We start from the raw sequence: 24,597 nt of genomic DNA on the forward strand, positions 1-24,597 counted from the left end.
TTTTTTTATCTCAATCCAGGAAGACACATCGATCAGAGGGAAATTTTTTTCCAGGCAGCTAACTTTTTTTTTTTTTTTTTTTTTTTTTTTTTTTTTTTTTTGTTTTTTTTTTTTTTTTTTTTTTTTTTTTTTTTGTCGTCGTTGAGCTGACTGACATCCATGAGAAAATGAGGGAAAAAATTATCAATATCTTCGTCTCTTCAATTGCCGTTCGATGCATAAAAATTCCCATCAGGAAAAAGTAGTCGATTTTTTTTATTTACTGACTCGTCTACGATAAACAGAAAATACGCGAACGGTTTCAGAATTTCATCAGAAGTATGTTTTTCAGCTGATTCAGAGGAATTTAATTTAGAATCTCATCGAAGGGAAAGTTATTCTAGGAGTTCTAGAAATAGATGGGAAGTGTTTTCCCTAGAGGCGAACTGCGTCTTGTTTTTCTTCAGGCATTACGTCAGTGCGGTTGTTTTTGTAGTCATCAAAAGATTTTTTTCTAGAAATCTAACATATCTTTTCTTACGTTTCATCAAAACTGTTTTTTAAAAGAGAAACTCATATGAGTGATATGTTCGTTCGTATTATAAAACAGATTTTTCACTGTGAATTATATTTTGATAACTCTCCAGCAATATTACGTTCAACAGACACCCTTGGGGTAATACAGGTTTAGAGGCATTACGTTCACTATAGCCTGGCCTGAGGCAGTGATTATGGCAAGGCCAAGAGAAGACTCTGCTCTCTTCTTCCAACCCCCCTCCTCACGCCCATCCCGCCCCCAAATCCCCTACGTAGGCGGGGCTTTGTGTACCTCCTTAGTGCGTACGTCAGCAGGTGAATTGCCCTAAAGGAAACGACCTTGAGCAGGTACTACCTCTAAGATACGTCATCGCTTACGTTGTGACCCCAGACGGGAGGCGACTCCACCCAGTTCAGTAGACCCTGTCTCTCTTGGCCTTGGACTATGGTAGGCCCCCACAAATAAATAAATAAATAAATCTTCGAACTCTGTATGCTTATTTACAAAGTATCATGATGTCATGATAGCCAAAGATAGCCTTATGTTCGAAATGTACAGGCTTTTGCTCCTTGAAAACAACAAACCTTGGAGTACTTGGAAAAGAAACCATTTGGGGTACCTGGAAAAGAAACTTGGAGGGGGTACCTGGAAAAGAAAACCTTGGAGGTACTTGGAAAAGAAACCTTGGGGGTACCTGGAAAAGAAACCTTGGAGGTACCTGGAAAAGAAACCTTGGAGGTACTTGGAAAAGAAACCTTGGAGGTACCTGGAAAAGAAATCTTGGAGGTACCTGGAAAAGAAACCGTGGAGTGTACCTGGAAAACCAAACCTTGGAGGTAACCTGGAAAAGACCTCTTGGAGGTACCTGGCCAATGAGAACCTTGGAGGTACCATGGAAAGAAATCTTGGAGGTACCTGGAAAGGAAACCTTGGAGGATCCACCTGGTAAGAGAAACTCTTGGACCGGTACCTGGAAAAAAAACCTTGGAGGTACCTGGAAAAGAAATCGGTTGGAGGTAACTGGAAAAGAAACCTTGGAGGTAACCTGGAAAGAAGGAAAATCTGATGGTACCTGGAGGAGAAACCTTGGAGGTACCTAGAAAAGAAATCTTGGAGGTACATGGAAAATGAAACCTTGGAGGGGTACCTTGAAGAGAAATCTTGGAGGTACCTGGAAGAAAAGAACTTGGAGGAAAAATACCTGGTAAGAGAAAGGTCTTGGAGGTACCTGGAAAAGAAACCTTGGAGGTACCTGGGAGAGAAATCTTGGAGTACATGGAAAGAAACCTTGGAGGTACCTGAGAGAATCTTGGAGGTACCTGGAAAAGAAACCTTGGAGGTACATGGTATGAGAAACCTTGGAGGCTAGCCTGGACCAAAAGAAATCTTGGAGGTACCAAATGGATAAGAGAAACCTTGGAGGTACCTGGAAGAGAAACCTGGAAACCTTGGTACCTTGAAATGGAAAAAAATCCTTGGAGGTACCTGGAAGAGAAACCTTGGAGGTACTCCTGGAAAAAAAACCGTGGAGGTACCTGGAAAAAGAAATCTTGGAGGTACTGGAAGAAAGAAACCTTGGAGGTACCTGGAAGAGAAATCTTGGAGGTACCTGGTAGGAGAAACCTTGGAGGTACCTAGAAAACAAAAGAAAGTCTTGGAGGTACCTGGGAGAGAAATCTTGGAGTACATTGGAAAAGGAAAAAACCTTGGAGGTTAACCTGGAAGAGAAATCTTGGAGGTACCTGGAAAAGAAACCTTGGCCTCGGAGGTACCATGGAAGAGAAATCTTGGTTAGGTACCTGGAAAAGAAACCTTGGAGGTACCTGGGAGAGAATTATCTTGGAGGTTGTACATGGGAAAAGAACACCCTTGGAGGTACCTGTAAGATAAAAGAAATCTTGGAGGTACATGGAAAAGAAACCTTGGAGGCGGTACCTGGAAAGGAGAAATCTTGGAGGTACCTGGAAAAGAAACCTTGGAGGTACATGGAAGAGAAACCTTGGAGGTACCTGGAAAAGAAATCTTGGAGGTACCTGGAAAAGAAACCTAGGAGGTACCTGGAAATTAAGGAAACCGTAAGGAGTACCTGGAAAAGAAACTTGGAGGTACCCTGGAAAGAAAACCTTGGAGGTACCTGGAAAAGAAACCCTTGGTTCCTGGAAAAAGAAACCTTGGAGGTTAAAAAACCTGAAAAGAAATCTTAGGGTAACCTGGAAAAGAAAAACCCTTGAGGTTACCTGGAAAAAGAAACTTGGAAGGTACCTGGAAAAGAAAATTCTTGAGGTAACTGGAAATGGAAATCTTGGAATTGGTACTGAAAAGAAACCCGGAGGTACCTGAAAAAAAGAATCTTGGAGTACTTGGAAAAGGAAACCTTGGAGGTAAACCTGGAGAAATCTTGGAAAAGGTACCTGGAAAAAGAAACTTGGGGAGGTACCTGGAAAAGGACTTGGAGGTACCCTGGAAAGAAACTTTGGAAGGTACCGGAAAAGAAAACCTTGGGGACTTACCTTGGAAGAGGGAAATGGAGGTACCTGGAGAAAAAAACCTTGGAGGTACCTGGAAAAGAAATCCTTGGAGGTACTTGGGAAAAGAAACCTTGAGGTACCTGGAAAAGAGGACCTGGAAAAGTACCATGGAAAAGAAACCGGAGGTAAACCTGGAAAAGGAAAACTTGGAGGTACCTGGAAAAGAAACCTTGGAGGTACCTGGAAAAGAAATCCTTGGAGGTAAACTGGAAAAGAAACCTTGGAGGTACCTGGAAAAGAAACCCTTGGAGGACCTGGAAAAGAAACCTTGGGGTACCTGGAACGAAAATCTTGGAGGTATGGGAAAAGAGGAAACCTTGCCAGGTGGGAAAAGAAAATCTTGGAGGTAAACCTGGAAAAGAAACCTTGGAGGTACCTGGGAAAAGAAAATCTGGAGGTCCTGCAAAAGAAACCTTGGAGGTACCTGGAAAGAAAACCTTGGATACCTGGAAAAGAAACCTGGAGGTACCTGGGAAAAGACCTTGGAGGTACCTGGAAAAGAAACTTGGAGGTAACAAGGAAAAGACCTTGGAGGTACCTGGAAAAGAAATCTTGGAAGGTACCTGGAAAAAAAGGAAAATGGTACCTGGAAAAGAAATCTTGGAGGTACCTTGGAAAAGGAAACCTTGGAGGTACCTGGAAAAGAAATCTTGGAGGTACCTGGAAAAAGAAACCTTGGAGGTACCTGGCAAACATCTTGGAGGTACCTGGAGAAACCTGGGGACCTGGACCTAAAAGAAACCTTGGAGGTACCTGGAAAAGAAACCTTGAGGTACTGGAAAAAGAAAACTTTGAGGTACCTGGAAAAGAAACCTTGGAGGTACCTTGGAAAAGAAATCCTTGGAAAAGGTACCTGGAAAAGCAGGAAATATTGGAAAGGACCTTGGAAAATACTGGAACGGTTAGGCTGGGAGAAAATTTAAAATCCTTTGGAAAAGGCCGGAAAAAGGACCTGTACCTGGAAAAGTACTTGGAAAAGGAAACCACCTGTAAAAGAACCTTGGAAAAGGTACCGTTGGAAAAGAAAACCTTGGAGGGTACCTGGAAAAGAAATCTTGGGAGGTATTGGTAAAAGAAACCTTGGAAAAGGGTCCTGGAAAAAAAATCCTTGGAGGTCCTGGAAAAGAAACCTTGGAGGTACCCTGGAAATAAACCTTGGAGGTACCTGGAAAAAGAAACCTTGGCCGGTTAGCGGGAAAGAAACCTTGGAGGTACCTGGAAAAGAATCTTGGAGGTACCTTGGAAAAGGAGGAAACCTGGACCTTAGGTATAGGAAAAGAAACCTTGGAGGTTACTGGGGAAAAGAAATCTTGGAGTTACCTGGAAAAGGGAAAAAAACCTTGGAGGTTACTTGGGTAAAGACCTTGGGAAGGTAAACCTGGAAAAGAACCTTGGAGGTACCTTGGAAAAAAAAACTTGGAGGTACCAAAAGGAAAAGAAAACTTGGGGAGGAAATACCTTGGAGGAAACCTGGAAAAGGGGACCTTGGAAAAGTTGGAAAAGGACTGGAAAGGACCTTGGAAAATAAATTCTTGGGTACCACAAAAGGAAACCTTGGAGGTACCTGGAAAAAAAAGAAATCTTGGAGTACTGGAAAAGAAACCTTGGGGACCTGGAAAGAAAATCTTGGAAGGATAAAATGGAATAAACCTTGAGGTACCTGGAAAAGAAAATCTTGGAAAGGTCCTGAAAAGAAAAACCTTGGAGGTACCTGGAAAAGAAATCTTGAGGTACCTGGAAAGAAAACTTGGAGGTACCTGGAAAAGAAATCTTGGGGTCCTAAAAGGATTCCTTGAGACTAAAAAACCTTGGAGGTACCTGGAAAAAAAAATTCCTTGGAGGTACTCCTGGAAAAGAAACCATTCTGGAAAAGGAAACCTGAGAAAAAGAAACCTTCTTAGGTACCGGAAAATACCTTTTGGGGGGGGGGGGAAAAAAAGGTTTAAAAATGGGAAAAAAAACCTTGGATGGTACCTGGAAAAGGATCTTGGAGTTACCTGGAAAAGAAAACTTGGAGGTACCTGGAAAAGGAAAATCTTGGTACCTGGAAAAGAACCTTGGAGGACCTGGAAAAGGGAAAACCTTGAAAGGGTAACTGAGGATACCTTGGAGGGTACTGAAAAAAAACCTTGGGAGGTACTTGGAAAGAAACCTGGGACCTGGAAAAGAAACCTTGGAGGTACCTGGAAAAGAAAACCTTGGAGTACCTGGAAAAGGAAACCTTGGAAGGACCGGAAAAGAAACCTTGGAGGTACTGGAAAAGAAACCTTGGAGGTGCGGAAAAGAAACCTTGGAGGTACCCTGAAAAGAATCTTGAGGTCCTGGAAAAGACCTGAAAAGGTACCTGGAAAAGAACTTGGAGGTACCGGGGAAAAACCTTGGAGTAAACCTGGAAATGAAATCTTGGAGGTACCTGGAAAAGAAACCGAAGGTAACCTTGAAAAGAAGAAATACCTGGAAAAGAATTCTTGGATAAATGAAAACCTTGGAGGTAACCTGGAAAAGAAATCTTGGAAGGTACTACCGGAAAAAATATTCCTTGGTAACCTGGAAAAAGAAAACCTTGGGTACCTGGAAAAGAAAAATTGGAGGGACCTGGAAAGAAACCTTTGGAGGTACCCGGAAAAGAAACCAGGTGGAAACTTGGAGTACCTGGAAAAGATCTTGGAGGTACCTGGAAAAGACCTTGGTGGTACCTGGAAAAAGGAAACCTTGAAGGTACCTGAAAAGACCTTGGAGGGTACCTTGGAAAAGAAACTTGGAGGTACCTGGAAAAGAAAACTTGGAGTAACCGGGAAAAGAAACCTTGGAGGTACCTGGAAAAGAAACTTTGGAGGTACCTAGAAAAGAAACCTTGGCGGTTCCCTGGAAAAGAAAACCTGGAAAAGGTAAACCTGGAAAAGGAAACCTTGGAGGTTCCTGGAAAAAGAAAACCTTGGAGGTACTGGAGAAAACTGGGAGGTCCTGGAAAAAGGACCCTTGTAGGTACCTGGAAACGACCCTTGGAGGTACCTGGAAAAGAAACCTTGGAGGTAACCTGGAAAAGGACTTGGAGGTACCTGGAAAAGAAACCTTGGAGGTAACCTGGAAAAGGAATTCTTGGAGGTTACCGGAAAAAAAAACCTTGAAGGTACCTGAAAAGAAATCTTGAAGGTTCCCTGAAAAGAAACCTTTGAGGTCCTGGAAAAGAAACCTTGGAGGTACCTGGAAAAGAAAACTTGGACCGGTACCTGGAAAAGAAACCTTGGAGGTCCGGTTTACCTGGAAAAGGACCTGGAAGTTGGTACCTGAAAAGAAATCTTGGAGGTACCTGGAAAAGAAAATTTGAAAGGTACCTGGAAAAGGAAACCTTGGTACCTGGAAAAAAGGAAACCTTGGAAAAGTAACTGGAAAGGACCTTTGGGGTACCTGGAAAAAGGAAATCCTTGGAAGTGGTTAAAAGTAAACCTGGAAAAGGAAACCTTGGAGTTACCTGGAAAAAGAACCTTGGAGGTACCTGGAAAGAAAACCTTGGAGGTTACCTGGAAAAGAAACCTTGGAGGTATGGGAAAAAGAAACCTTGGAAGGTCCTTGGAAAAGGAATCTTGGAGGACCTGGAACAAGAAACCTTGGAGGATACCGTAAGAGAAACTCTTCGAGGTCCTGGAAGGGAAACTTGGATGTAGCTGGAAGCGCAAATCTCTTGGAGGTACCTGGAAAAGCAACCTTGAGTACCTGTAAGTAAACCTTTGAGGTACCTGGAAAGAGAAATCTTGAGGTACCTGGCAAGATAACCACTTGGAGTCCCTGAAAAGAAATCTTGATGTACCTGGAAATACAACCTTGAATTTACCTGGAAAAGCATCTTGGAGTACTTGAAAGAAATCTTGGAGGTACCTGGAAAAGACCTTGGAGTACTTGGAAAGGAAATCTTGGTGGTACCTGGAAAAGAACCTTGGAGGGTACCTGGAAGAGCATCTTGGTAGGTAACCTGGAAAAGAAACCTTGGAGGTACCTGGAAGAGTAAATAACCTGGAGGTACCTGGAAAAGAAATCGTGGAGTACCTGGAAAAGAAAACCTTGGAGGTACCTGGAAAAAGAAACTCTGGAGGTACCTGGGAAGAAAAACCTTGGATGGTACCTGGAAGAGAAATCTTGGAGGTACCTGGAAAAGAAACCTTGGAGGTACCTGGAAAAGAAATCTTGGAGGTACCTGGAAAAGAAACCTTGGAGGTACCTGGAAAAGAAATCTTGGAGGTACCTGGAAAAGAAACCTTGGAGGTACCTGGAAAAGAAACCTTGGAGGTACCTGGAAAAGAAATCTTGGAGGTACCTGGAAAAGAAACCTTGGAGGTACCTGGAAAAGAAATCTTGGAGGTACCTGGAAAAGAAACCTTGGAGGTACCTGGAAAAGAAATCTTGGAGGTACCTGGAAAAGAAACCTTGGAGGTACCTGGAAAAGAAATCGTGGAGGTACCTGGAAAACAAACCTTGGAGGTACCTGGAAAAGAAACCTTGGAGGTACCTGGAAGAGAAATCTTGGAGGTACCTGGAAAAGAAACCTTGGAGGTACCTGGAAGAGAAACCTTGGAGGTACCTGGAAAAGAAATCTTGGAGGTACCTGGAAAAGAAACCTTGGAGGTACCTGGAAGAGAAACCTTGGAGGTACCTGGAAAAGAAACCTTGGCTATCATGATGTCATGATAGCCAAAGATAGCCTTATGTTCGAAATGTACAGGCTTTTGCTCCTTGAAAAGAAACCTTAGAGGTACCTGGAATAAAGGAAATCCTTTGGAAAGGTTAGGCCAGGAAAAGGAAACCTTGGAAGGACCTGGAAAAGAAATCTTGGAGGTACCTGGAAAAGAAACCTTGGAGGTACCTGGAAAAGAAATCTTGGAGGTACCTGGAAAAGAAACCTTGGAGGTACCTGGAAAAGAATCCTTGGAAAAGTGTAGGCCGGGAAAACAAACTTGGGGAGGTACCTGGAAAACAATAACTTGGAGTAAACCTGGAAAGAAACCTTGGAGGTACCTGGAAGAGAAAACCTTGGGAGGTAAAACCTGAAAAGAAACCTTGGCCATTGGTAACCTACCCTTGTACCTTGGAAAAGAAACTTGGAGGTACCTGGAAAAGAATCTTGGGGTCTGGTAAAAGAAAACCTTGGAGGTACCTGGAAGAGAATCCTTGAAAGGATACCTTTGGAAATACAAACTTGGAGTACCTGGAAAAAGAAATCTTGGAGGTGCCTGGAAAAGAAACTTGAGTACCTGGAAAAGAAATCTTGGAGGTCCTGGAAAAGAAAACCTTGGACCTACTGGAAAATGAATCTTGGAGGTACCTGGAAAAGAAACTTTGAGGTTCCTGGAAAAGAAACGTGGAGGTTACCTGGGAAAGGACCTTGGAAGGGTACCTGGGGGGAAAAAGAAACCTTGGAGGACCTGGAAAAGAACCTTGGAGGTACCTGTTAAAAGAATCTTGGCAGGTCCGGGAAAAGAAACCTTTGGGGTACCTGGAAAAGAAAAAACTTTGGAGGTACCTGGAAGAGAAACTTGGAGGGCCTGGGAAAAGAAACCTGAGGTACCTGGAAAAGAAATCTTGGGAGTACTGGAAAAGAAACCTTGGGGTACCTGGAAAAGAAACCTTGAGGTACCTGGAAAAGATACCTTTGGAGGTACCTGAAAATCCTTGGGTACTTGGAAAAGAAACCTTGGAGGTACCTGGAAAAGAAACCTGGAGGTAAACCTGAAAACAACTGGAGGTCTTGGAAAAGAAACCTTGGAGGTACCTGGAAAAGAAAACCTTGGAGGTAGGAAGGGAAAGAAACTTGGAGGTACCTAAAAAAGAAACTTTGGAGGTACCTGGAAAATAAACTTGGAGGTACCTGGAAAAGAATCTTGGAGGTACCTGGAAAAGAAAACCCTTGGAGGTACTGGAAAAGAAATCTTGGAGGTCCCTGGAAAAGAAACTTGGAGTACCTGGAAAAGAAAACTTGGAGTACCTGGGAAAAGAAACTTGGGTACCTGAAAAAGAAATAAACCCTTGGAAGTACCTGGAAATAAGACCTAGGACTTACCTGGAAAAGAAATCTTGGAGGTACCTGGAAAAGAAACCTTGGAGGTACATGGAAATCTTGGAGGTACCTTGGAAAAGAAAACCTTGGAGGTACCTGGAAAAAGAAATCTTGGAGGTACCGGATGGAGGAAACCTAAAGAGTATGGCCAGGTATAAATGGAAAAGACCTTGGAGGTACCTGGAAAAGAAATCTTGGAGGTACCTGGAAAAGAAACCTTGGAGGTACCTGGAAAAGAAACCTTGGAGGTACCTGGAAAAGAAATCTTGGAGGTACCTGGAAAAGAAACCTTGGAGGTACCTGGAAAAGAAACCTTGGAGGTACCTGGAAAAGAAACCTTGGAGGTACCTGGAAAAAGAAATCTTGGAGTACCTGGAAAAGAAACCTTGGGAGGTACCTGGAAAGAGAAAATCTGAGATCTGGAAAGAAACCTTGGAGGTACCTGGAAAAGAAACTTGGAGGTACCGGAAGGAGAAATACTTGGAGGTACCTGGAAGAGAAACCTTGGAGGTACCTGGAAGAGAAACCTTGGAGGTACCTGGAAAAGAAATCTTGGAGGTACCTGGAAAAGAAACCTTGGAGGTACCATGGGAAAGTAAACCTCTTGGACGGACCTGGAAAAGAAACCTTGGAGGTACCTGGAAGAGAAATCTTGGAGGTACCTGGAAGAGAAACCTTGGAGGTACCTGGAAAAGAAATCTTGGAGGTACCTGAAAAAGAAACTTTGGAGGTACCTGGAAGAGAAATCTTGGAGGTACCTGGGAAAGGAACCTTGGAAGTAACTGGAAAAGAAACCTTGGAGGTACCTGGAAAAGAAACCTTGGAGGTACCTGGAAGAGAAATCTTGGAGGTACCTGGAAAAGAAATCTTGGAGGTACCTGGAAAAGAAACCTTGGAGGTACCTGGAAGAGAAATCTTGGAGGTACCTGGAAAAGAAACCTTGGAGGTACCTGGAAAAGAACTTGGAGTACTGGAAAAGAAACTTGGAGGTACCTGGAGAGAAATCTGGAGTACCTGGAAATGAAACCTTGGATATCTGGAAGAGAAACCATGGGTACTTTACAAAAGAATCTTGGAAGGTACCTGGCAAAAGAAACCTTGGAGGATGACCTGGAAGAAACAAATCCCTTGGAGGAACCTGGAAGAGAAATCCTTGGAGGTAACCTGAAGAGAAAATTCCTGGAGGTACCTGGAAAAGGGAAAACTGGAGGTAACCTGTTTGAAAAGAAATCTTGTAGGTACCTGGAAAAAGAAACCTTGGAGGTACCTGCGAAGGAAAGAAATCTTGGACGGTACCTGGAAAACAGAAACCTCGGATCGGTACATGAAAAGAAAACTTGGATGAGTACTGCGAAAAGAAAAAATCTGGAGGTAGTAGAAATATGAAACCTGGAGTACCTGAAAAGAAATCTTGGAAGGTACCTGGAAAGGAAACCTTGGGAGGTACTGGAAAAGAAATCTGGAGGTACTACTGGAAAAGAAACCTTGGAGGTACCGGGAAAAAAAAGAAAACCTTGGAGGTACCTGGAAAAGAGAAATCTTGGAGCTTACTGGAAAACGAAACCTTGGAGGTACGATGGAAAAGAAACCTTAGGAGGTACCGGAAAAGACATCTTGGAAGGAACCTTGAAAAGAAACCTTGGATGGTACCTGGAAAAGAAAACCCTGGAAGTACTTACCTGGAAAAGGAATTACCTTGTAGTAACCTTGGAAAAAAGGAAACCTGGAGGTACATGGAAGAGGAAATCCTTGGAGGTTACCTGGAAAAGGAAAACCTTGGAGGTACCTGAAAAGAAATCCTTGGAAAAGGTAAACCTTGGAAAAGGAAAAACCTTGGAAAAGGTAACCTTTGGAAAAGGAAATTCCTTGGAGGTACCGGAAAAGAAACCCTGGAAGGTACCGGAAAGGAAACCTTGAAAGTACCCTTGAAAAGATTTATTCCTGGAGTAGGTAACCCCGTTGAAAAGAAACGGACGGATTCTGGCTTTTAAAGAAACCTTGAGGTTTTAACTGGAAAAGAAATTCCTTGGAGGTACTTTTGGAAAAAGAAACTGGAGGTACCTTAGAACAAAGAAACCCTTGGAGGTACCGAAAAGTAATTTGGGGTACCCCCCTTGGAAAAAGGAAAACCTTGGAGGTGCCGAAAAAGAAACCCTGGAGGTAATTGGAAAAGGCAAAATCTAAAAGGAAAGGTGCCTTGGAAAGAAACCCTTGGAGGTACTGAAAAGAAACCTTGGAGGTAAAACTGGGAAAAGAAATCCTTGGAGGTACCTGGAAAGAAATCTTGGAGGTAACCTGGAAAAGGAAACAAAGGTTGGACGGTTACCAGGAAAGAAAACCTGGAGGGTTAACTGGAAGGAAAAATCTTGGAGGTACTGGAAAAGAAATTTGGAGGTACTTGGAAAAGGAAACCTTTGAGGTACCTGGAAGAGAAAATACTTGGAAAGATCACCTGGAAAAGGGAAACCTTGAATGGTACCATGGAAGAAGGGAAATCTTGGGAGGTACCTGGAAAAGGAAACCTTGGAGGTACCTGGAAAAAAGAAAATCTGGACGGTTATGGAAAAGAAATCCTTGGAGGTAACCTGGAAAAGAAACCTTGGAGGTACTCCTGGAAAAGGAAAACCCTGGAAAGGTACTGGGAAAGAAATCTTTGATGGTACCTGGAAAAGACAAACCTTGGAGGTACCTGGAAGAGGAAAATCTGGAAAGGCTACCTTGGAAAAGGAAATCTTGGAGGCACCAGAAAAAGAAACCTTGGAAAAAGCCGGTAAACCTTGGAAAACGGAGGAATCTGGAGGTCCTGGAGGAAGAAATCTTGGAAAAGGTACCTTGGAAAAGAAATCTTGGAGGTACCTTGGAAGAAAAGAAAATCCTTGGAGGTACCTGGAAAAGGAAACCTTGAAGGACCTTGGAAGAAGGAAGAAATCTTGGAAAAGGGTAAACCTGGAAAAGGGAAAAACCTTGGAGGTCCTGGAAAGAAATCTTGGAGGTACCCACCCAAAAGCAAACCTTGAAGGTACCCTGAGAAAAGAAATCTTGGAAGGTAAGAGGGAAAAAAAACCTTGGGAGGTACCTGGAAAAGAAATCTTTGGGAGGTAACCTGGAAAAGAAACCTTGGAGGTACCCTGGAAAAGAAATATTTGGAGGTACCTGGAAAAGAAACCAGGGTTACCTGGAAAAGAAACCTTTGGAGGTAACCTGGAAAGAAACCTTTGAGGTATAAAAGAAAAGGAAAAAGGAAACCTTGGAAAAGGTCCTTGGAAAAGAAAATTTGGAAAATAAACCTTGGAAAGTAAACCTTTTGGAAAAGTTGGACCTTGGAAAAGAAATCTTGGAGGGGTAAAACTACCTTGGAAAAGGAAACTTGGGAGGTAACCTGGAAAAAAACCTTGGAGGTACCGGAAGAGAAATCTTGGAGGTTCCTGAAACAAAAGGAAGGAACCTTGGAGGTACCTGGAAAAGAAACCTTGGAGGTTCCCTGGAAAGGACCAAATCTTGGAGTTACCTTGGAAAGAAACCTTGGAGGTACCTGGAAAGGAAATCCTTGGAAAAGGTTACTACCTGGAAAAGAATTCTTGGAAGGACCTGGAAAAGAAACCTTGGAGGTACCTTGAAAAGACAAATCTTGGAGGTACCTGGAAAAGAAACCTTGGTGGTACCTGAAAAAAAATCTTTGGGAGGTACCTGGAAAAGAAACCTTGGAGGTTAACCTGGAAAAGAAATCTTGGCCGGTACCCTGGAAAAGACAAAACCTTGGAGGGTGGAAACCTGGAAGAGGAACAATCTTGAGGGGTACTTGGAACAAAGAAATCTTGGGAGGTACCTGGAATAAGGAAACCTTGGGGTAGGTACCTTGGAAAAGGAAACCTTGGAGGTACATGAAAGAAATCTTGGAGGTAACCTGGAAAAGGAAACCGTGGAGGTAACCTGGAAAAGAAAACCTTGGAGTACCTGAAAAGAAATCTTGGAGGTACCTGGAAAAGAAACCTTGGAGGTTACCTGGAAAAGAAAATCTTGGATTTCCTGGAAAAGAAAACCGGAGGGGTACCTGGAAAAGAAATCTTGGAGGTACCTGGAAAAAGAAAACCTTGGAGGTAAACCTAGAAAGAAAACCTTGGAGGTACCTGGCGAAAAGAAATCTTGAAGGTACCGGGGGAAAAGAAACCTTGGAGGTACCTGAAAAGAACCTTGGAAAAGTACCTGGAAAAAGAAAAATCTTGGAAAAGGAAATACCGGGAAAAGAAACCTTGGAGTACCTGGAAAAGACACCCTTGGAGGTACCTGGAAAAGAAATATTGGAGGTACTTGGAAAAGAAACCTTGGAGGTACTGGAAAAAAAGAAAATCTGGAGGTACCTGAAATTTAAATCTTGGATACTGGAAAAAGAAAACCCGGAGGTACCTGGAAAAGAAATCTTGGAGGTACCGGGAAAAGAAACCCTGGAGGTACCTGGTATACTGATCCTCGAGATATTGTCACGAATCTCTGAAATACTTCTCTTGGTTTACTGTTGGTCTGGTCATTTTATTAGGCAAAACTGATTGCTTTTGATATCGTTTGTATGATAGTTTCCTCACTAAATCTGAATTTGTTTCAAAATGGTGGCTCCGAAGACGTTCTTGAAGGAACCTGTGAAAGTTAATATTATATGTATATATGTGAGTGTGTGTGTGTAAATAAATTCTTCTATAAAAACAGGATACGTCTCCAGTATAAAAGGCCCATTAAAACACTGGTTCAAAGCTAAGGGCCATGTTTCGCTGGACTGACGTCCACCCTTATCAAGTACTAAATACTTAATTTTGCTCTAAATGATAAGGGTAGAAGTTAGTCCACCGAAATATAGGCATTACTTGAGGTTCTTTGACGCGTCCGTTTCATTCCTTTTACTGTCCCTCCGTTCATATTCTCTTTCTTCCATCTTAACTTTCCTTAACCCTCTTCAATTGTTTCATGGTGCAACTTGGAGGTACTTCTCCTGTTACGCCTTTCAAAATTCGTAACCTATTTTCCTTTTAGAGCTGAAGGACCTCACCATAGGTCCCAGCGCTTGGCCTTCGAATTGAGTCTCGTATCATATCTTTCTCAGACCATCCAAGATTGGAAGATGCATTATATAGCAATTCTCTGGTAGATATTAGAGGTACCTCACACTGACGGACCTGGGGCAAACCGAACGAGCTGTAAGACCAATGTAAGACCGTAAAGCGACAACGACAAACAACCTATGATGACCTCCAGAAATAGCTGACGGTCAGTGACTCACACGATTGCATGCAAGTGAATGCAACGATGCAGTTGCAAGAAAGCAGTGCGGTATAAATCATGAGGTCCTGAGCGTGACTTCCCCTCAGACAGGTTACGGCGATTATCAGCTTGAAGATTCATTGCAATTCTCGGGGGCCTAATTATCTTGAAAACTCGACGAATTATCTTCGGGGCTGACGGGGCTAAGCGCATTATTTCCGGACGGGAGGAGGGCTGATTAATTCTTAAATTAGGGGCTGATGGAGGGTCGGTCACATACGTATGTCCGTATCGTAACTTGAGACACTGAAGGAAATGAATTGAAGAATCTCTTCTACATACAGTAAAATATATGTTTTTATAGTGTGGGGTTCCGGGTTGCATCCTGCTTCCTCAGGAGTCCATCATCGCTTTTCTCGCTATGTGCGCTATTTCTAGTGGCACACACTCCTCTGCATGAGTCCTGAAGCTACTTCAGCATCTAGCTTTTCAGGTTCCTTTTCAGGGATCTTGGAGTCGTGCCTAGTGTTCCCATGATTATGGGTTCAGTTTCCACTGGCATATCCCATATCCTTCTTATTTCTATTTTCAGGTCTTGATATTTATCATGAATGTTTTAGCTCTTTCTTTCTTTCTCTTTTACTCTGGTGTCCCATGGTATCGTGACACCAATGAATGATACTTCCTTCTTCTTGATTTCGTCAATCAACGTCGCGTCTGGTCTGTTATTATGATGATGATTATTATTTTTATTACTACAAGCTTCGTGACGTGAGCTACGCTGCGCTGGAACCCAGCGCTGTCCGTCATGTCTCCTATACCCTTCCAATCCCCTAACTACCTAGCCCCACACCCGGGGCGGACAAATAATAAAGATCCACCATGATTTTATCATTATTGTATACACATACTCAGACACGTGCAACCACATAACATATACTCTAAATGTCAAAGTGAGCACCAGTGGTATTATAAAAGATAAGATACTCAAACATCCTCATTTAATGTGGAAATTAGCAATCTCTCTCTCTCTCTCTCTCTCTCTCTCTCTCTCTCTCTCTCTCTCTCTCTTAGCAGAGAACCGATGGAAATTACGACTGGGATAGGAAATGCGAGAAATTTGCGGCCGCGTTCAAAGAGAAAGTTAGCAAGGCGTAAAAAGGTCATCTTGAGACTGTCATGAACGCGCTCCCACAAGCGCACAGACTCGCCCACACGTGCAGAAGACAGATTATAATTATTTGGTCATGGCAGTTTATTTGAATATAACTGCTACACTTTGCGTTTGGGGGAGGGGGAGGGGGAGGAGGTTCTCAACTGACCTGTTTACAGTTTGTTTACATTTATATCTCTATTGATATTTTTTCAGAAAATTAAAAGACCGTTTCCTCTTTCCCTTAATTATCAATAGCATTATCTTATCAATATCATTAACAAAGGCAATGTCTTAATATTATTAACCCAGTTCTTATTCACGGTTTTATCTTAATTTTTTTATCCTTACATTAATTACTTTTAGTTTTATCAGCGTTATTCTTTTTTACCATTTTGATCTTAATTATCAAAATCATCAACAAAGGCAGTCTTTTAATATTATTAAACCAGTTATTATCAGCTGTTTTATCTTAATTCTTTGCTACCCTTACATTCGTTACTTGTGTTTTTATTCGCGTTATTTTTTCGTAAAACCATTTGCATGTTCCTAATTATCAATATCATCATCAAAGAGGTTTTAAAATGATTAACCGAGTTGCACCTTTGTTTTGGAAATATCCCAGTTGGCGTCAGGAGGGTCTGGGACGCTTCATTCAATCACCGTCAAATATGGGGAAGAGGAATTCACGATTAAATGGATTGGAAAGTATTCACTTTTGTCGAAAGTGAAAGGAAATGATAAAAGGATAATCATATAATTAGCTTAAGGGCTTTTTATTCCAGTTTGTGTTTGTATATATGCGCGTGTGTTGTTGGAGACATACGTGTGCGTTCAGACTGACTGATGTACGTCTCTCTCTCTCTCTCTCTCTCTCTCTCTCTCTCTCTCTCTCTCTCTATATATATATATATATATATATATATACATATATATATATATATATATATATATATATATATACATATATATATACATATGTATATATAATATCAGATATATATATATATATATAGTAGTATCTATATATATATATATTGTGTGGTGGTGTGTGTGTGTGTGTTGTGTGTGTGTGTGTGTGTAGTGTGTGTGTGTAAAACAAGTTTAAAACTCTCTCTCTCTCTCTCTCTCTCTCTCTACTCTCTCTCTCTCTCTCTCTCTCTCTCTCTCTCTCTCTCTCTGTCTATATATATATATATATATATATATATATGATATAGTATATATATATATATATATATATATATACATCGTATTATATATTATATATATATATATATATATAATATTTATTTTATATATATATATAGTATATATATATATATATATTATATATATATATATGTACAAGTTTTTAAAATCAAAAAACTCTCTCTCTCTCTCTCTCTCTCTCTCTCTCTCTCTCTCTCTCTCTCTCTCTCTCGGATGATGATAACGACTGCAAAAAATAAGTGCTTGTCAAGTGGTGTGCACATAAAACCTTTTCATTCGTGTGAAGTATTTGTATTCATGCAAATGAAACTCCCAGGAAATATGCCATGAACTCTACATTTTTATGAGAACAGGAAGGAATATGTGTTTTGAATGCAAGTTTTTTTTTTCGCTCTCGTGGAAACAAAATGTTTTGACATATATTTTCTATTTGTGGAATATTTAAGTGATAATTTTAATTTTTTTTCCCAAGTTATTTTAATTATTTCTAGTCTGATAACCTTATGTTTTGACGTTATTTTCTATTTTGTTGATATTTATGTAAAACTAATTATTTTTTCCAACTGATTTAATTATTTCCAGTCTGGAAACAATTATTTTAACATTATTAGAATAAGTTTTCTATTTTGTGAATTTTTAAGTAAAAATTTTAATTTTTTTCATTCAAAGTTATTTACAAGATTGGTGTCTTAAGGGTCTTTTTAAAAAAAATTTTTGTATACGAGTAACTTGAGTTTTACAAGAATTTTGAATTTGGTGTAATTGGGTCTTATTATGGGATTTCGAGTACATCCCTTAATTAAACCGAATTTGGATTTAAAGGGTGAATCAGGGCTGTCTGACTTGTAATGTTCTGGAATGACAGCCTGTTATTATATGCACAAATCACGGAAAGTTAATCAGTGATTTTGATGTCTGTGTGAACCTACTCTTGACTTGTCCAAGAATGTTGTCAGCCGTAATCTCTCTCTCATTTTTACGTTTCTGAAAAGACAACTATCGTGCCGGCTTTGTCTGTCCCTCTGCACTTGTTTCTGTCCGCCCTCAGATCTTAAAAACTACTGAGGACAGAAGGCTGCAAATTGGTATGTTGATCACCCACCCTCCAACCATGAGCAATACCAAATTGCAGCCCTCAAGCATCAGTAGTTTATATGTCATCCAATGTTAAAGTTAGCCATAATCGTGCATCTGACAACTATAAAGGACAGGCCACCAACGGGCCATGGTTAACGCTTCATGGGCCGCGGCTCATACAACATTATACCGAGACCACCGAAAGCTAGATCTGTTTTTGGTGGCCTTGATTATACGGTGTACAGAAAAGTCGTTTGCATTTTTTACTTATTTTTTATGATTTGGATAATTATTCATGTTTATATACTGTGAGTATTTGTGTGTGTGTGTACCTTTGACCGTTAAATATATAATGATTCTTTCCATGGAAATGAATTGTGTAGTGGAATACGGCAGCTATGACTCCGAGACATGTAAATTATATAAAAGAATCTTGAGGGTATTGGAAGGAAAATGACGATATTTTGATAAAATTGGGAATCCGGTTTCATAAATTAAGGTCAGGTAGCCGAAGCACCTCTCTTGCCCTCACTCAGAAACTTTATTTTCTCTGTGAAACTGAAGAAAGTTTATTACGTTTTCTAATCGAATACTGTTTTTTTTATATCTTTTCGGTTTTATTAAAGACTGTGGATGCGTCTCCAGTTGAAGATTCATTTTGTTCCTTCTTTTATTATTATTATTATTATTATTATTTATTATTATTTATTATTATTTTTTTTTTATTATTATATTATTATTATTATTATTATTGCTCCGTCGTTGTGCACTTGTAAGTGACGAACGTCCAACCTGGTTGTAGCAGTAGAATATTACAACATAACAATGTAACATATGTTATAATGCCATACAGTATGCTTTGTTATTGTTGTATAGTAATACAGAGTATACCCTTTTTCGTAACCTATAGACCAACTTAATGGATTGAGTTGGTGTGTGTGTATATATATAGTAATATACATATATATATATATATATATATATATATATATATATATATATATATGTATATATATATATGTATATATATATATATATATATATATATATATCATTATAAAAGGTTCGTTAAAACACTCGGGTTTAAATCTAAGGACTATATTTCGGTGGACTAACTTCCACCATTATTAAGCAGTAAATGACGGAAGGAGTTACAGTAGCGAATGTAACTTCTTCTGTTATTTAGTGCTCGATAAGGTCAGAAGTTAGTCCACCGATATATATAGTAGTCCTTAGCTTTAAACCCGAGTGTTTTAATGAGTCTTTTATACTTGAGACGTATCCTGTTTTAACAGAAGAATTTATTTGCATATATATATATATATATATATATATATATATATATATATATATATATATATATATACATATATATATATACACACACACACATATATAGTATATACATATATCTAATACATACATACATTCATACATACATACATATATATATATACCATATCAGAGTCATTAACTACAAACGTACCTCATAAGACCTACTGTGCCACTAACGCCAGCCGAAATCTCTTTGCAGATAGATGGAAGGGATCCGCGACGTCCACTTCAACGACCTGTGGTGCCAGTGCCAGGGAAACGCCAACGCCACGCCCCACGCCATCCTGGTGCAGCAGCAGATGACGCGGATGCACGCGGACGCTCAGAAGCACGCCCTGTGGTACGTCTGCGTCGTGCTCTCCGTGTACGTCCTCGGCCTCGTCGTCATCATCCGCCGTTCCGGACTGCACGAGCGGCACACGGCCCTCTCCGCCCTCAGCCTATGCTTCTCCTGCTTCGCCTCCATCAGTAGGAGTAGCCTTGGTGGAGGTGGGGGAGGAGGAGGAGGAGGAGGCGGCGTGGGAAGTGGGGGAGGGGGAGCAGGAGGAGTAGGGTGTATGGGCAGGACAGGCAACAGCAACAGCAACAGTGGAAGGGTGAATCACCAGCCGAAGAAGACCCAAAAGGACAACAGCTCCTCCTCCAGCAGCGACAATAGGAGCTCTACGCCGAAACGGCCCCGTCAGCAGAAGCAGAGGGAAGCCGCCGAGTCCCTCCAGCTGCAGCTGATGGTCCCCGAGGAGGAAGAGGACGAGGAAGACGAGGGCGGAGAGCAGCTGCTGCTGCGGCAGCAGCAGCATTTGGGAGCCATGGACGGCAGGCCCACCGTCACGACCGTGGCCTAGCATCGAGTTGCCGGCAATGACGTCTGCATTGACCTCTCCAAAGGCCTCGATGGGTCATATCCTCCTTCGGCAGGAACGCCTGACGAGATCGCCGACGAAGGGAATCCATCCGTACCACCAAGCGTCGGTGGGAATAATCTTCCCGTAAATCGGAATTCCGAGTTCACCTCCGAGATGGATAAATATGTGAACTGCCATTCAGTTTCCATTCTGATGGAAGACGACGCACTTCCGGCAAGTGATGACCCTTTGAAGAGGAATATCTTCTTGGTTCCAAATGGCTTCGAGAACGGTGGCCATCTTGGTTTTACCGAGAACATCATTGACTCGAGGAAAAGTCAGCCGTGTATTTTGACGAGTGGAGAGAATAGTTATTCACACTTTAAAGACAATATCCATCATAGTATTGCCACTACTGGGTAAAACATTAACGGAACATATCTGTGTTTAAATTGTAGGCAATTTGACCTTTTTTTTGAGAGAATTAGGAACTGAACAAGGGTAAAGTGTACATTGACGAGTCATATATGTATTGTTATTCACACTTCAAAGACAATATCTATGACAGTAATGCCACTACTGGGTAAAACTTTAACGGAACATATCTGTGTTAAATGTAGGCAATTTGACCTTTTATGTGGAGGGGGGGGGGGGGGAGAATTAGGAATTGGCCAAGGGTAAGGTGCACAATGACGAGTCATATATGTGTTAAATTCATCCATTTTTACCTTTTTTTTAGAGGTATTGGAACTAACCCAAGAACGATTAACTATGTGTTATGAATAACAGTACCCTTATTTATCACTTTCTTTTAACTGTAATTATAGTGCTATATATTTTACTTGTATATCACCTATCACGACGAATTTTTGTAGGTGTTAGGAAACGGAGTTACATGATAATGTTTTCAATGATATAACAGGAATTAATAATTATTAATACTCTGTGTTAGTAGTTTGTCCAATGTGTGTTTATTAGTTGTTGTTTAATGTATGCTATTTTGTCCTGTCATTCCTTACAATTTCCTTTTATATATTTGATGTACTTAATATATATATATATATATATATATATATATATATATATATATATATATATATATATATATATATATATATATATATATATACTACACGTACATATGTACAAACATACATTTATGTGTGTGTATAGATGGATATAGATATACGTATGTACATGTATGTATGCATGTATATACTTATGTATTCCAAGATGAGCATGATGTTCCTCATTCATGTAAGTATGTATCACCGAATTAACAATACGAGCAATTGTAAAAACTAAAACTTATTATTATTATTATTATTATTATTATTATTATTATTATTATTATTAGTTATTATTATTATTATTATGGAAAAGTAAATCCACAGTAATATGTCTGATCTGTTATTTAAAATACAAAGCAGAAAGCTTTCGAAGACCTGCACGGTTCTCCTTGTCAATCTCTGTGGATTTACTTTTCCATTTTATTTTATTAACTCATGTGATTATGAGGTTTCTTTGAATTATTATTATTATTATTATTCCCTCCGTGTTGAACCGCTGTGCGTTTTGAATTAAATCCCGGCAACAATCAAGCTGGTTGTCCCACAGTGGGACGAGGGAATCTGTCAGCCGTCTAACATCCCGTGAATAAGCCCGGAGACCCGGCCTCTTCGTCCCGTGCCAAAAGAAGAAGAAGAAGAAGAATAAGCATAATAGAGTCGAGACGCTGCTGCTGCTCAGTGTCTCTCGTTTAAGTGGATGGGATTTGCTCTTTCTTGTCCGTATCCCTGGGATGGAAGGATGAGGTTACTCTGTGTCACCTGGTTTTTGTCTTTTAGCTTGCTTTGATTTTAATTTTTGATTTGTGGATTTATTAATTAAGTAGGTAAATTAAAGAAAAATAATTTATCTGTTTAATATACAAGTGGTCTCGTCCACTCATTCTTTTTAACCTTTCTGCGTTTTTGTTTTCTTTTGATTTTTAGTTTTGAGTGTGTGGATGTGCTGTTGATTTATTAGTTAATTAATTAAGCAATTAAACTATTTAAAAAATAATTTATGTGTTTAATAAATCATTTATCTATATTTTATATATAAGTGGCCTCGTCCACTCATTCTTTTTAACCTTTCTCTTTTTTCTTCCTTTGATTTTTATTTTTGAGTGTGTGGATGTGCTGGGTTTATTGATTAATCAATTAAGTAGTTAGATTATTTAAAAAATAATTTATTACCTAAATTTTATATACAAGTGGCCTCGTCCACTCATTCTTTTCAACTTTTCTTTATTACGTGATTTTAATTGATATAATACTATTTATCACTATTTACTGTTTACCTTTCCTTATTTTTCCCTTCATTAATTATCTCTGTTGGCATAGTTTCTGCTGAAGTCCTGTAGACTCATATTCCATCGAAAATGTTGCTGTGTTAAATAAGCAGTTTATTTTTGTTACCTCATACTTTCTAAGATAGATACTATATATATATATATATATATAGATATATATATATATATATATATATATATAGATATATATACATATATATAGATATGTATGTATATGTGTATTATATATATATATATATTATATATATATATATAATATATATATATATCTATATATATATTATATATTATCAATCTATATATATATTAAGCTATATAGATATATATACATATGAGATGTAGTTATGTATGGTATTATGGTGTTTAATTTATATATGTATATATATATAATATAATAATTATATATATATATATATATTTCTATATATATAATATATATATATACTGATATATATATATATATATATGGATTATATATCTATATATATATATGATCATATTTTTTTATAATATATCTATATATGACTGGTAAAAACTGTTCTGTAACAACAGAATTCCATCTAATAAAAGGAGCCCACAAAACACCAAAATGTAGAGAGAAAAGTACTATATTTCAGAGACTGCTGTCTCTCTCTTTCAGGTATATGAATGAGAAAAGTTTACAGAAAAGGTGGTGTATTTATACCAAGAGATCCGTCCACAAGTAAGCCAATTTAGGTCACCCGCATGATAATCTTCCTTTAATCTTCTTAAGCGTTGGTTGAATGAAAACTTCGTCGACGACATCTGAGATCCACCCGCCTTTTGAGATGTTCATTACCTGCTTCTCTTTTATTAAGGCCGATTCCATCATTTGACTCTTGTACCGGCAGTTGCTGCTATAAATTACACGTGACAAATTCCAGTTTATTCTATGGTTATGTTCATTTATATGGTTGAAAATAGCCGAGTTCTGTTGTCCATACCTAACTGACCGTTTGTGTTGTATTAATCTCTGGGGAAGTGATTTACCTGTAAATCCGATGTAAGATTGGTCACAGTCCTGGCATGGGATATCAGACCCAGAGTCTTTGGGAGATGTCTTTTGTTGGACGTTAATCAGGGATTTGGCTAAGGTATTTGGGTAGGTAAATGCAAAAGGGTTGGATTTCCCAAGGGTGTGGGTTATTCTCTTAATCGTCTCCAGGTGAGGAATTTTTATTTTATTGTTGGGTGTGTCTCTGTCTTGTCTTTAGGGGGTCGGTAGAAAATTACGTTTGGCCTTAATAAAAGAGAAGCAGGTAGTGAACATCTCAAAAGGCGGGTGGATCTCAGATGTCGTCGACGAAGTTTTCATTCAGCCAACGCTTAAGAAGATTAAAGGAAGATTATTAGCGGGGGTGACCTAAATTGGCTTACTTGCGGACGGATCTCTTGGTATATACCACCTTTTCTGTAAACTTTTCTCATTCATATACCTGAAGAGAGAGACAGCAGTCTCTGAAATATAGTACTTTTCTCTCTACATTTTGGTGTTTTTATGGGCTCCTTTTATTAGATATATATGATATATATGTATATATATATAGATATATATATATATATATATATATATATATATATATATATATATATATATATATATATATATATATATAGATATATATATATATATATATTCTATGACCAAGCTAACACTAATGTGTATGGCATTGAAGCAGTTGAATTTTTGTAATGAGTAACCAAAGAATTCATTTTTAAGGTTCACATTTTATGGCAGATTTCATTAGCAATTGGAAAATGCCGATTTTCCTCTTAAGCATTTATAATATTCTTTACTAATTTCATTCATAATTGTATATTGTTTTTTGTGATTGTGACTTAAATCAAATAGTCAATTCATCAGTTCAAGCGTTTTTTTTTTCATGTTTATTGTTAAATAGAATTACTATTATCGCCTATCGTATTATTTGCCTAAATTGAAAAACGTTATTTTTCCATAATATTTCGTTCTTAGATCCATTTTGTTTATTTTACGACTGTGACTTAAATCGATTAGTATATTCATCAGTTCAACTATTTTTTATCTTTATTGTTAAATAAAGTTACTATTATCGCCTACCGTATCATTTGCTTCAGTACAAAACCGTTCATTTTCCCATAACTTTTCGTACTTATGTTTTTTTTATAAGTTATTTCCGTCATTTATCTTCATCCTCTTTGTTTCTTTCCATTTTTCTTTCAATTTCGCGTCACCCTGCACCCGTCTGTAACGGTTAGGTATTCTGTATTATAA

The 24,597-nt window shown here is 39.3% G+C and overlaps 2 protein-coding genes across 2 annotated transcripts in view; one reads left to right on the plus strand and one right to left on the minus strand.

The window, feature by feature from the left end:
* The window catches only part of LOC135201173 (uncharacterized), a 36,120-nt gene extending 26,973 nt beyond the window's left edge, over nt 1-9,147 (minus strand). Inside the window, exons 1-13 of the mRNA XM_064230050.1 lie at nt 9,098-9,147; nt 7,995-8,055; nt 7,515-7,693; nt 6,878-7,066; nt 6,665-6,737; nt 5,698-5,813; nt 5,090-5,111; nt 3,682-3,798; nt 3,028-3,139; nt 2,260-2,396; nt 2,003-2,151; nt 1,665-1,836; nt 1,347-1,459 (exon numbers count right to left, since the gene is read on the minus strand). Of these exons, the coding sequence (XP_064086120.1) occupies nt 1,347-1,459; nt 1,665-1,836; nt 2,003-2,151; nt 2,260-2,396; nt 3,028-3,139; nt 3,682-3,798; nt 5,090-5,111; nt 5,698-5,813; nt 6,665-6,737; nt 6,878-7,066; nt 7,515-7,693; nt 7,995-8,055; nt 9,098-9,147 (1,490 nt within the window). The remainder of the gene's footprint in view (nt 1-1,346; nt 1,460-1,664; nt 1,837-2,002; nt 2,152-2,259; nt 2,397-3,027; nt 3,140-3,681; nt 3,799-5,089; nt 5,112-5,697; nt 5,814-6,664; nt 6,738-6,877; nt 7,067-7,514; nt 7,694-7,994; nt 8,056-9,097) is intronic.
* The window catches only part of LOC135201325 (transcription factor Zelda-like), a 66,963-nt gene extending 46,347 nt beyond the window's left edge, over nt 1-20,616 (plus strand). The window contains exon 2 of the mRNA XM_064230182.1: nt 19,321-20,616. Within this exon, the coding sequence (XP_064086252.1) occupies nt 19,325-19,966 (642 nt within the window). The 5' untranslated portion in view covers nt 19,321-19,324 and the 3' untranslated portion in view covers nt 19,967-20,616. The remainder of the gene's footprint in view (nt 1-19,320) is intronic.
* Nucleotides 20,617-24,597: the final 3,981 nt, after the last annotated feature.

The sequence above is a fragment of the Macrobrachium nipponense genome, chromosome 28 (genome assembly GCF_015104395.2).
Source record: "Macrobrachium nipponense isolate FS-2020 chromosome 28, ASM1510439v2, whole genome shotgun sequence".
Classification (NCBI taxonomy): domain Eukaryota; kingdom Metazoa; phylum Arthropoda; class Malacostraca; order Decapoda; family Palaemonidae; genus Macrobrachium; species Macrobrachium nipponense.